This window comes from Nematolebias whitei, chromosome 23 (genome assembly GCF_014905685.2).
Source record: "Nematolebias whitei isolate Nwh7 chromosome 23, NemWhi1, whole genome shotgun sequence".
NCBI lineage: Eukaryota > Metazoa > Chordata > Actinopteri > Cyprinodontiformes > Rivulidae > Nematolebias > Nematolebias whitei.
Genome location: NC_056520.1, coordinates 8,740,160 through 8,754,282, shown reverse-complemented (window position 1 = coordinate 8,754,282; position 14,123 = coordinate 8,740,160). Strand labels below are relative to the sequence as shown.

The window sequence follows — 14,123 nt, the reverse complement described above, 5'->3', positions numbered from 1 at the left end:
TTCCTCTATGAGACCTATTAAGTATTAAGACCTATTAAGAAACTAGCAAGTATCCAGGTGCAGATTAAGCTAGGTGAGAGGGGTCTACACCTCATTTCATGTGGTCTATCAGCGAAATGCACCACTCATGTTAATCTCTGTGAATTACGATGTTTGCAGATGACATTGTGATCTGTGGTAATAACAGGTAACATGTGAAAGAGAGCTCAGAGAGGTGGAGGTATGCACTTGAAAGAAGAGGAATGAAAGTCAGCTGTAGTAAGACAGAGTGCATGTGTGTGAATGAGAGGGCCGGTGGAACAATGAGGCTACAAGGAGCAGAGGTCACAAAGGTGCAGGACTTCAAGAATTTGAAGTCCACTGTCCAGGAAAGACAGTGGTGAGAGCAGCTATGTTGTATGGTTTGGAGACAGAGACATGGACAAAAAGACAGGAGACAGAACTGGAAGTGGCAGAAATGAAGATGTTGAGGTTCTCCTTAGGAGTGACAAGGATGGATAAGATTAGGAATGAGATCATCAGAAGTACAGCACAGGTTGAACAACTGGGATATAAAGTTAGAGAGGCTAGACTGAGATGGTTTGGACATGTCCAGAGGACAGTGTCACAATTGGCTGGTGCTGGTGAACCCAATGGTGCAGGCAGGCAGGCAAGGACTCAAGATAATATGAAATAAGGAATTTATTTTACAAAACAAAAGAGCTGATGGGGCAGCAGACTTGCATAAACCAGGAGATGAACACGAGGAGCAGACTAGGCATCACAAGGAACAGGACAGGGCATCACCAGTGGATAGATAACAATGCCAGGATAAGGACTAACACAGAGACACAGACTTATATACTGGAAACACCAATTAGACCAAGTGATGACATCTGTGAGTAATCACAGATGCCAAAGAAAGAGACAGAGGATGCAAGACAAACACGATACAAGATGGGGTAGATACTAAAGAAACACAAACCCTATAAAGTCAAGTCAAGTCATATTTATTTATAGAGCACAATTTAAAACAGATAGACTGTTATCAAAGTGCTTAAAGAGAAACAGAGGATCGGGGGAACACAGACATAAACATGACACCAGGGAAAAACCACAACTCCTACAGAGAGACAGTGGCTTGGACATGTTCAGAGGAGGGACAGTGGTCTGGACACATCCAGAGGAGAGACAGTGGACTGGACATGTCCAGAGGAGGGACAATGGATATATTGGTAGAAGGATGTTAGAAATGCAGCTGCCAGGAAAAAGACAAAGAGGAGATATATGGATGCAGTTAGAGAGAACATGGAGGTTGGAGTGAGGGCAGAGGATGCAGAGGACAGATGGAGGAGGATTTGCTTTGGAGACCCTGAACAGGGAACAGTCAAAAGAAAAAGAAGTGTTGTATCCTGTCGTGTAGCGTCATTTTCCTTACAGGAGTTGGTGCTGTCATCTTTGGTCCCATCCAGACTTCCATCCTGGCCCATCTGGAGATAAAAGCCCTGCCTGCAGAACAACCTGGTCACGATGCCCTTCAGCTGCGGTTCTACAAGAAAAAAAAAAAAATGAAGGAACAATTGAATAAAAAACACCTATTCATTTCAACAAGCGAGTCGTACCTAAACGGGACACAACTTGAAACGCATTCTGCTGGTTTCAACAGAAACTGGTAATTTATGCAGAATTTCCCGCCGTGAACTCGGCTCCCGAAGGGCACCTTTGTTCTGGAAGATAGTTTCAAAGAAGCATGGTGCGACCTCATGTAACCTCCAGCACCCTGAGGGATTTCCTTTGGAGAGTCTAGTCAAGCACATCCAATCCATTACAGGATTTCTGGACTAATCCGTCCTTCGTGGTCATTGTTCCACTTGAATAAGGTTGATAAATTATTCTGAAGCTTTGACGGTGAAGTGCAGCCTCCGTAGTGGCTTTATGTTTACTCTGACTCCACATGAAGGCACAATGTATTGATTTACAGGTACAGTACTGCAAACTCTTTATGAATATCTGATATGATTTATCCACATAAAAAAATGTGCTTTATTACCAGTTTCATGGTGTACTCTTGAACAAAAAATTCTAAATTGTATATACACATATATATATATATGCATATACTGAAACCCCAACTAAAATGCATCAATAAATAGTAAACAAAATACAACATTTCCAACACAAATTCCAAAAAAGGTTAAATCAGGTCATATGGACAGTTTCTTTATGGGTGAAAGATTTCGTCTTTCATCCGAAAAACTTCATGAGTCTGAGGCCTGCCACCAAGATCTGTCATATAAATAGCACCTCATTGATGTGTTTCAAGCCAACCTACTGTGGAATTCCCAGAAACTGGTAGGCCTGTCACGATAACAAATTTTGCTAGGCGATTAATTGCCTCAGAAATTATTGCGATAAATGATAATATTGTTTGAAATTTGACAATAATTACTAATTATTGTCAAATTAAAGAAGAAATGTTGGTACCTTTTTTTGACCACCAGATGGTAGTATAAGACCGTCTGACCCGAAGGATGGATAGTGAGGGAGCGAGCAGCGTCTCTTTAAGAAAATTGGGAGGGAGGCCCCTTGACGTCACATGGGCTGTCTCTCGTTTCTGTTTTTCAGCTCTCAAAATGGCGGCCGCTCGGTTTGATTTGAGCTCTTTAGCATAGCATTTTTCACATAAAGCTTTTAATTAAAAAAAATCTGAAAAACAAGTTCTCAGCTTCTTTTTGCAGAGGAAAAACAACTTTTTACACAAAGGCATGGGTTTCAACTGTGAATTTTGGAGCTTCGACAAGACAGAGGTTTTTTTTTCCTGAGGTCAGCCTGTTAGCTTAGCTTCTCAGCTTAGCTACATTTAATGATCCAAAAACGCAATTTTGGACGGTTAAAACAGATTTTAAAGAGAAAGGGAGGAGTCACTGTCGAGCACCAGAGTTGAACCATTTGTCATCCAGTGTCTTCAGTAGAAAGAGAGCGACACGAAGAAATGATAAAGCCGATAAATGAAAATGAGGTTGATACTTTTAATTTATCATGCGATTAATTGATTTATTATTTATAGCGACAGGCCTAGAAACTGGGAATTACACAGCGTGTTGGGGTCGATATGGGGTGGAGGTAGGGCATTCGACCTGGGATCAGAAAGCCTCGGTTCGACTGCTAGACATTCCCACATGTCGTGGTGTCTCTGAGCAAGACACCTAATCCCTAATTGCTCCCCGGGTGCTTACATAGCTGCCTAACCCTAGCCCTAACCTTAACCCAAGATTTAGAGTTAGGGAGATAATCCTAACTCTTTTTTGGGTTAGGGAGATACACCCATGTGGAAAGCTCCACTTGGGTGTATCTCAGGTGTGATGGGTTAAATGCAGAGAACCAATTTCACCATTTTATGGGAACATACATTGATGACAATCTCAGACTTCCCTTCCCTTGTGAGCATGGTAATGTGAAAAACAAGTGACGTACCGACTTGTGTTTTGGTGTGTGGCTGCATCTACGTTTAAAAACAAAGGCTACTGTCAAAAATTGGGTTGTCACGTCAAAATCCAAAATGGCCACCACCATACATATGTAAACTGGTTTCCCTAATCATTTGAGGAAACTATGCTTTCTAGTATTTATACTGCTTGAAAGTATAGTTTACACAAATGATTGGGGTGGCCCTTAAGGTGGCCAAAGGACTATGTGGGCCAAGGCCACCGTTGGTCACCCCCTGGGTTTGCCATTGCGCCTCACCAAGATTCGTCACTCTGCGCTGCCTCAGACAAGAAAAACAACAACAAACAAAAGACTAGATCTTCTGCACGGTGCAACTCCTACACACTTAAATATCTTCCACCAAAAACATTTAGATTTATTTGACCTACACAAGGTGAGGTCAGTGAACAAGGCCAGGCTGATTCTGGCAGATCCTGATCACCACTCCATGGTGAGTTCAGGTGTCTTCCATTTGGACGCAGGTGTCTGCTGCCCCGATGTCAGAGGAACAGACTGAAAAACTCATTCATCCCTGTAGAGGTCAGGCTTCTTGAACCGTGGTGACAAGTCTTAATGTTGTGTAGTATGGATGATTTATGCGTCTACTGACTGTGAAACAAATTGCCCCTTGGGGACAATAAACATTCACTTGTTTTACCTGTTTGATTAAAGGCCAGAAAAAACACTCATCTCCAAAACTACAAACATTCACTATTCAGATCCCTCAGCCATGGGGGACACCGGTGCACCGTTCGTTCCACCTAGTCCCATTTTCAACCAAACGTGAAAGTAGATCTGAACGATTCCGTGCTTTGCTACCCGCTACGAAAAATTTATGTTGTGCCAGTTGATTATATTTTCCAAACTGCCATTTTGTTTAAAAATAAAAAAAAAACAACAACTAGTGGCCTCAGGTCAGATTCAGTTGAGACTCCACCCAATATCTCCAGGAATGTCCGAGTGACAAATCTTCAAATTCTGCAACAGCCAGGTGGGTCAGCAGAAAGGGCACCTTGAGTGATATTTGGACAAAACAGCAACGTTTGGACGCCTCAGTGGGAGAAATTATTAATTGGGGACTGCCTAGTAAGGCAGCACCTATTATTATCCACCTGACAAAGGGTTTCTTAACTTTACATCTTACTCTTCCATCAACTTTAATGCGGCCCGAACCGTAATGTGTCCCCCAATAGATGTTATATCAAAACAACCAGCTCGGCACCATGATGTGGGTTTATTGGCATATCGAGTTACCATGGCGACGTAATTTGCAATAAAATATGCCATTTTTATTAGTAATTTTTCATAGACCCTGGTTGCAAATTAAATATCCAAGATGGCCACCTGAGCTAAAAAGGAAATATACTCTAAATCAGCCATTTTTAGAGATATTAGGTTGAAATTTGGTTTGGTGGTAGTTGAGATCAATGCCCAATAAATAATGAATTAAAAAAAATTCAAGACGGCCACCAAAGCTACATTTAAATGGCTTTAACGTGGCTATTTTTACACATGTAGAACGGAAATTTGATGTGGTGATAGCGGAGGACGTTCCCTATCACATACTAAATCCAAATCAAAAATTCAAGATGGACGTCTTAGCTTAAAAGAAAAAAATTAATAAAACTCATTAATATTTTGCCATTTTGAACTGAAATTTGGTGCGTACTGTCAAATCAAAAATTTAAAATGGCCGCCCCGTCAAAGTTTCTCCAGAAACTTTCTAGTTATTCTTTTACTTTCTCAAAGATCATGAAACAAACTCAGTAACTTGCTTAAAATAATAATATTATATATATAATAAAAAAAAAAAAAAAAAAAAACCAGACATTTTAATGTAGATCTAATTACGAGCATCCTTACAGTTCTAGTGTAAATCCAGTGCAGACTTTCATTGTATGACTTATCCAACGCTCTGCTTTGGACTATTTATGTTGCTAGAATTAATCCCTCCAGTTCTTGCTGTTCGGCTCTTACAACCCGCCGTAAAAAACAAAACGGCCGAAGCTGCAGCTGAGTGCAATAAAAAGGATGGAAAACAAAAGGCACGCCAATGTACCCCGTTGCTGAGGGATTCGAACAGCGCATATTTTTAGTCTTCAAAATGTTTTTTTTTCTTTGTAGACTGTAATTAAACAGGGAATGCAAGTAAACCTAAGTGTTTTTGTTGCAAGATGTTGAAGTTGTTAGGAGTTGCACTGTGGAGAAGAACAGAGGGAGTTTTTTTTTTTTTTCTTGTACGAGGCAGAGCAGAAAGACAGATCCAGGCAAGTGGAGGGAGATATTTCATCCACCGGGGCAATGGTGGAGCCAGGGGGTGGCCAATGGTGGCCTTGGCCACCATAGATTAACTTTTGGCCACCCCACCGGCAACCACAAATTGAGGGGTGTAGTATATTTTCCTCATTTGAGGAAAGTAGGGATGCACGATATTGGATTTTTGGCCGATATCCGATATCCATCCATTATCTTTACCCGCTTATTCCATTTTGGGTCACGGGGGTCGCCGGTGCCCATATCCTGCAATCACTGTGCGAGGGGCGGGGTACACCCTGGACAGGTCGCAAGTCCACAGTATATTCAGTAACAGCCATATGCATAGCACTTTGACTTAAATGAAAAGTGTTAAATGTTATTTATTAGCATTAGTCACCTGCGATGCTGTCTCACTTGTAGAGGATTGTTCCAGGTTCCTAGCTGCAGCGTGGGATCCTCTGCACTCTTGTGCCTTTTTAAGTTCAAAATTTTTGTCTATCCATTGTGCCGTAAGACTAATCATGCTAACGGGGCTAACACTTGACGTCCAAATGTCTGTGGTAAAACTCACCCAAGTGCTACCGGATAGTAGCTTCTCAAAGACGTCGGAAATGACGGATTGTAACTCGGGTAAGGTTACGTCGGAAAAATATCTCCGACTGGGGACGATGTAGCGAGGCTCAACGTAGTCCAAAAATCTTCGGAATCTGACGTCCTCACCAACGAAAAATAAAACTACCACACCGCCGACATTTTGACTTCTTCCTCGTCGCCGTGATCAGATCAGGTAGGTGCATGTGACGTCATGTTGTGCTGGCGCTGCAGGCATCCTTGTCACTGGGTTGTCGTACAAAAACAGCATCTTTTATATCGGTGACTTATTTTGATGGAATGGCCGATGTCCGATATTGACCGATACCATGCTGATAATATTGTGTATCCCTAGAGAAAAGTATACTTTTAAGCAGTATAAATACTAGAAAGAATTGTTCCCTAAAACGATCGGGGTGGCCAGTTTACATATCAGTGTTCCCACTACATTACCGGTACTTGCCTTGGCAGGGCACTGATCTCTTCATCTCTCCGTGATTTTTGTCGACGGGGGTTTGTGGTGCACATCTGTGTTGCGCACTGTTTGTACCAACAGTCTTCGAGTGGGGAAACTGCTCTGCTTGAGGGAAACGGAGTGCTATCAATGTAGCTTTTAAGCTAGCACGTCTGTATTGCACGCCACTAGCTTAGCACTACGTCAGTACTGGCAGTTGTCGAGGGGGAATGGGGGGATTGGCTCAGAATGCAGGGCGCTCGGTTCTGTTGACAGGACGGGGTGTCCTGTTTGTATAATGATAGGGGAAACACATTTATGGCAGTGGCCATCTTGGATTTTAATGTAGCAACTCAATTTTTGACCGTGACCTTTCTTACGCCCACATGCAGCAGTTGGTACCGCACTTGTTTTTCACGTTATCACGCTCACAACATGCACAGATGGACGCACGGTATTTCCAATTTCCTCCTCTTCGCTCTGCGGGGGGGGGGGGGGGGGGGGGTAAAAAGCGACGGCTGAAATAAAACCAATTTAAGGCTGAAGAAGGCCGGCCGTTTAGCACCATCTGTGTCGCACGCACACACCTACTTCGACGTGACCCCGCCCATTATCTCCCCATAAAGCTCACATCAGTGCCTCTTCGGCGATAATGAGTGTGGGAATCCCCTTTGAGTGTGTGAGAGGAAGAAGCATTGAAGGTGCGCCCTAATACGGGGAGAGAAAAAGCAGCCGAGGCTGACCCAGTTCTGAGTGTGTGACGGGTGTTTTCCATCTCTGTGAAGGATCCATCTTGTGCAGCGGGGGAGCCAAGAGGAGCCGTGAAGCTCCATACCCCGGCTCTTGAACGGCAATTCCCTGCACGCTGCTTAGCATGATGTGTGGCGCCGTCGATGAAAATTTATGACTCGGGCTGGACAGACGGAGAGCTAATCCATCCAGCCGTAATGCATAATAAAGAATACTGTGACGAGCAGAGCGATCAATAACCGCAGCTGCATTGTTGCCGTGCATCGGGTAAATATTTTTATGAGTGACGGGGTCATTCATGCTGCTTTATGATTTAAATTAATGCCCATCTTATGAATCTGAACACGCTGCCCTTTTATCCTTTTCTACCGAAAGACGTTGTTGCGCTGGTGTTAAGATGGAGATTAAAATGCATTTTTGTTGTAAAGTTAAAGCTGGGGTTTGTATTGTCAGCTAGGAAGCTCCTGTGGAACCATTTTGACGGTTAAGGTTTCGGCAGGACTTTCTAAGGCTGTTTGGGTTTAATAGGCTGGACATCTGGACTAAAATCCACATATGTGAGCGAAGTAAGGTTGTATAAAAGGCAAAGTTTAGAAGGCCGCAGAAGAAGGAAAATTAAATGAGAGACTTAAGGAAAAACCCAATCTGAGCCTGTGACTAATTTAAATAAACTCATAAAAAGACGATATGGGCCGCTATTAAAAAAAGGCATAAAACTGAGGTTAGAGCGAGGAGTAATTAACATAAATATACACATACACTTTAAAATCACCAAATTATTATCTTTTTTTTTCACTCTCAAATCAACAAATACATAAAAATGCTTATGACAATTTTGTGCCATGATTTATTAAATGAACATACGGGATTTATACACACACACATATACATATATATAAAATTTGGTACCGGGCCGCAAAGAAAAAAACATACTTTGACATTTGTTTTCCATTTCAGTTAGTCTGCGTGGTATTTTATTTTGAACATAATCACTTTTGCTCATGTAATTTTAGCACTTGCTTGACTCCATCGCAGTTTTTTTCATGTGCTGGTAAGCTCTAGAGACCGGGCGGAAGACTCTTTGACGGAGACCGGTTCTTGACGATCTGTTTGCTTCATACTCCAAGAGAGCTGTTAAATTTTGAACGACAGTGATGTCTTCACGCACGCCGTTATCGAAAGCCTTCCAGGTCCAATACAAGTGAAAACACGTACTTTACATGCTGTTTACGTGTTAACACGTACTTTACGCATTGTTATGTAATGTACATGTTAACATACTTTATGCAATGTTTACACATTAACATGTATTTTACGTGCTGTTTATTAGTCGCTAACACAAACTTTACCCGTTTTTAACATCTAATTAATGTGTTAGCACATTTTTATGTGTAGTATACATGTTGTTTACAAGTACTTTATGCATTGTTAACATGTACTTTACGCGTTGACGTACTTTACATGTTGTTTATATTTAAAACGTACTTTACGCATTATGTAATGTACATGTTAACATACTTAACACATTGTTTATATATTAACACGTACTTAACATATTGTTTACGCATTAACACATATTTTTCGTGTTGTTTATGAGTCGTTAACACATACTTTACGCGTTTGTTAACATCTAATTAATGTAACACATACTTATGTGTAGTTTACACGTAGCTTACACGTTGTTTACACATACTTTACAAATTGTTAACAAGTACTTTACACGTTAAGACATACTTTACATGTTGTTAACATGTACTTTACGTGTTAACAATGTACTTTACGTGTTAACATGTACTTTACATGTTAACAATGTACTTTATACGTTGTTTACGTTTCAAAGTCATTTAAAATTTTGATTTATATTTGGCCTGGAAGGCATTCCACAGCCGCATTTCATCAGGGCTGTACCACACATATTGTTAAGCGGGGAAGCCCCGCCTCCTGAGCTGCTGCACTCCTCCCCGTTGCCCATTCTCTTTCGTTTCAGTACGTGCAATACAGATTCGCTAACTAAGATGCTACAGACGTAGCGCTCTGCTTCTGTAACGCATCCTAAATCCCTGCACACATGCATACACACACACACCGGTCGACAACTGCCGGCACTTACGTAGAGCTAAGCTACCACTACACAAGTGTGCTAGCTAAGCGTTTACGCGCTAGCTAAATGCTTACAAGCTAGCTAAATGCTTACAAGCTAGCTAAGTGCTGATGCGCTAGCTAAGTGCTTACGAGCTAGCTAAGTGCTTACGAGCTAGTTAAGTGCTTATGCGCTATCTAAGTGCTTACAAGCTAGTTAAGTGCTTACGAGCTAGTTAAGTGCTTACGAGCTAGCTAAGTGCTTACGCGCTATCTAAGTGCTTACGAGCTAGTTAAGTGCTTACGAGCTAGCTAAGTGCTTACGAGATAGTTAAGTGCTTACGAGCTAGCTAAGTGCATACGAGCTAGCTAAGTGCTTACGAGCTAGCTAAGTGCTTACAAGCTAGCTAAGTGCTTACAGGCTAGCTAAGTGCTTACACGCTAGTTAAGTGCTTACGAGCTAGCTAAGTGCTTACGAGCTAGCTAAGTGCTTACGAACTAGCACCCCCAGAAAAAAACTCTTCAGATCTACAAATTATTCACGTAAATGACGTATTTTTGATTGAAATCAGCGAATTTCGCCAAAAAGCGACAAGTTAGCAGGTATGTTTACTGCCTGCAACGTGGTTCTGATCGTGGCTTGTAAAGAGCGGTTCAAACAATCCGTCTCGTTTGCCACATCTCTAGAAAAAGCCAAGAGATGAGACTGCAGAAGGCTCCACAACTACCACCAAACACAAAGCTGCACGTAAAAGAAATACCAAGAGTTGAATTGTGGGTTCATCGCCGCTGTGCACGTCACATGGAGTCAAAACACTCGTTAAAAGACGAGCCTTTAGAGTTTAAAAGAAAAAAAATTTGAGCTATGCTCCACAGCAGCGGTTCTCAAACCGGAGTCCCCAGACCCCCGGGGGTCCGCGAGCCGGAGCTTGGAGTTCCATAGATGTTTAACAACCTGTTAAAATGCACCAAAATGCAGGAAATCACATCTACTTTATTCAAAATGTTCTGGAGGAGGACCCCCTCCCCCACGGGCACGCCCATTATTTGCGTTCCGGCATCGAACAGTTTACGAATGAAGCCGTCACTTGGTCTGAGGTCTGACTCCTGCTGTGACGATTCTGTTCAGTTTATTGTCAAGAGTTTTCTGTAATAATCTGAACAGGTGTCAATACATTGATTATGTTCATTGTGTGAGTAGGTAAAGTTTTAAAGTGTTTTTTGATTCTGTTAATTTTCTCAAAACTGTCATTTTTGGAAGTTGAAATTAAACATGTTGTTAATTAAGTGTGTCTTGAATGAAAAACGTTTAAAAGTATTTTTGTATTAACACTATTAAAGAACAGGTCTTAGTTTTTATGTTACACAAATATTTCCATTGCATTAAAGAGACAAATTGAAGACAATTATTTAATAAACATGAGGGTTATGAGGGGGCCCCTGAAATGTTTTCTCCCCTGTAAGGGGTCCCTGAACCCGAAAAGGTTGAGCTCGACAGGATCGCCCTCTTCATCAACGATCAATGCTTTGATTTGTTTTGAATTAAATCCATCCACATCCAGCAGCCGCCTCGTATCCAGGTCGTATTCCCAGTCTCCTTTTTTTTTTTTTTTTTCCTTTGTTACCAGGGAAATTCCCATTCTCACGTTGCCATAGCAACAGCCTCCTGATTCCAGACTGTTCCAGAGGAAGGGTATTCCCCCATCCATCCACACACGTTGCCATGTTTTCCAGACGGCGCCATCCGGTTCGGCCGATCGGGACGCCACGAGGGGTTCTGGACGCGTGGAATCGGCTCAGGGAAACGGCGACGGGAGGCGCCGAGGATCTTTGTTTTCGCACACACACCAGATAAAATAAAATTTTAAATAAGCAGCACGAGCACAAAGTTCCTGCTGCTGAACGCAACCGTTGGAACCTGATTTACCTCCACTTGACAAGCGATTAAAGACGTTAGAGACGCTCCATTTATGCGTCAGACTTACAAGAAAATAAACGACTCGATGAAGTGATTTTCAGACGCGTCTCCGATGCTCATCGATCGTTTGCTACACGAGGCATCAGCTCGGGAACAGCGTGTACAGACGCTCAGAACCCTCCGGGTCACGTCAATCAGTCCAGTTCGTACCCGGGGTCGGCAGCAGGACTGCGCCTCGGGTGAGCCGAGGTCAGCCGGGACGAACTCCAAGTTACAATTTACTGAGAAGAAGCCAGAGCTTCAAATGAAATGAAACATTTTTTAAATTCTGCGAGCGTTTCTGAATCGTTCTCATTATCGATCCGTAGGTTTTTCATGACGCAACTCCTTCCTCGATTTTTGTTCTTTTTCAACAGTTCATGTCTCAAAACGTTCGGCTCGTTCAGGACATTCCAGCTGCGGCTTTTGGTGTTTGTGACATATTTTCTTTTTGAAATATTTAGCTTTGTCGGCCATGTTTGTCTCATTCTATTCATGGCTTTCAAAATCTTTTAGCTGTTTACCACCTTTACTGATTATTTCAGCTTTTTTTCTGCCAATTTAAGCTTTTTTCCCCCCCTGCAATTATTTTTGTTAATTTCCGCCCTTTGTGATACGTTCAAATAATTTAAACTTTTGATATTTTTTCAGCTACTTCAGCTAATTTTAGCTTTTTTAAACTGCTCAGAAATGCTCATTTCTGCTCTAGTCAGTCTATTCTACATGTTCCTGAATTTTTTCGGCTGCTGTCAGCTTCTATTTTCTGGTTTACATCAAATTTTAGTTTTTTTAAATGTAGACATTTTTGATGTAACTTTTTTTGGCCGTTTCAGCTGCTTTTTCTGCTCATTTTAGCTTTTTTCTGCTATGTTTTTTCTAATTCTGGCCTTCTGTAATTGTTTCTAATAATTTCATCTTTTAAGCACTTTTCAGCCTCTTTCTGCAAATTTCAGATTCTTTTTTTAACTTTTTCAGCTACATTTTTTTCCTCATTTCTGCTTTTCGTGTGATCTATTCAGCCTCTCTGCTTAGTTCAGCTTATTCGGCTGATGTCATCTTTTATTTTCCTGCTTTCAGCAAATTTCAGCTTTTTTATTTAGATTTGTCTACTTTTTTTTATTTAAACTGGGTTTTTTTTCAGTGTTTTCAGCTACTTTATATGTATTTTCGGCTCATTTTAATGCTCCGTTCAGCCTCTTTCTGCCAATTTCAGCAAAAAAATTTTTTTTAGCTTTTTCAGCTACTTTTTTGTGCTAATTTCTGCTTTTGTCATCAAGTCGCCTCTCTGCTTATTTCAGCAGCTTTCGGCTTTTATTTTCCTACTTTCAGCAAATTTCAGCTTTTTTTATTTAGATTTGTCTACTTTTTTATTTAAACTGGGTTTTTTTTCAGTGTTTTCAGCTACTTTATATGTATTTTCGGCTCATTCATTCAGCCTCTTTCTGCCAATTTCAACAATTTTTTTTTTTTTTAGCCTTTTCAGCTACCTTTTTTTGTGTGCTAATTTCCGCTTTTGTCATCAATTAGGCCTCTGCTTATTTCAGCTGCTTTCAGCTTTTATTTTCCTGCTTTCAGCAAATTTCAGCTTTTTTATTTAGATTTGTCTACTTTTTTAATTCAAACTGTTTTTTCAGCGTTTTCAGCTACTTTATATGTATTTTCAGCTCGTTTTAATGCTCCTTTCAGCCTCTTTCTGCTAATTTCAGCTTTTTCAAATGTCAGTTGATTAGATTTGGCTCTTTGTTCAGAGATGAGGCCTTTTCAGCTGATTGTTCAGCAACAAATGCTCACGCTGCGACATTTCTACGACAAACTTGCTAAAATAACTTCGGCTTGTTGCGTATCGCCCTTTAATCCCAGATTAGACTCTTTCCAAACTGGAAACATTTTGTGTTCTGAATGACTTGGCATCCGTAAAACTGATCAGCTGTGGCGGCCATCTTGAATTGGACTGACTCCAAAAGGATGTCCACTGTTATTTCAGGGGGGCTCCCGTGATATTTTGCTAACAGGCATATTTGCACAACAGTTTTACAGATTAAACGGCACAATCTCTTATAAAAAATGTATCAATTTAAAGTAAGTGGGTGTTTTAGTTGGTCCAGGTGGGTCAGAGCAGGAAACACTGCCCGAGGTCGTTGATGACTTCTTTCACTGCGTCACGTCTGGATTAAAAACGACAGATTAAGATTTAAAAATCTGTCGGCGAGGCCGGCGCGGCTCAGCTACCAGGATTTATTTGTTTGTTTTTAAATGTGCAGATTTTTTTAATTGTTTCATTAAAGTTACAGAAAGGAGCGGCTTGATCTGAAGTCTGAAGAATAAAAGCTGCGACGGACTGAAGATCAAGGTCAAGATCAGTAAAATGTCTTCTTCACTAAACCTCTGGAGGATGGGGGGGGGGGAGGGGGGCCAGGCTTTCACAGCTGAGAGGAGAAGTCAAACAAATATGAGAGAAGAAGTGATGGACAGGAGGAGGGAGGAAGAGGAGAAGGAGGTAAATATTCTGGAACACCCGTGTCACCTGCTGGTTCCTCCATCATTTGATTAGAGCCCCCCCCCCCCCCCCCC

General features: G+C 41.5%; 1 protein-coding gene across 1 annotated transcript in view; it reads right to left on the bottom strand.

Annotated features, from left to right (window-relative positions):
* Positions 1-14,123, bottom strand: part of LOC119428887 (fibroblast growth factor 14-like) — a 67,452-nt gene that overhangs the window by 30,180 nt on the left and 23,149 nt on the right. Inside the window, exon 2 of the mRNA XM_037696582.1 lies at positions 1,418-1,528. Within this exon, the coding sequence (XP_037552510.1) occupies positions 1,418-1,528 (111 nt within the window). The remainder of the gene's footprint in view (positions 1-1,417; positions 1,529-14,123) is intronic.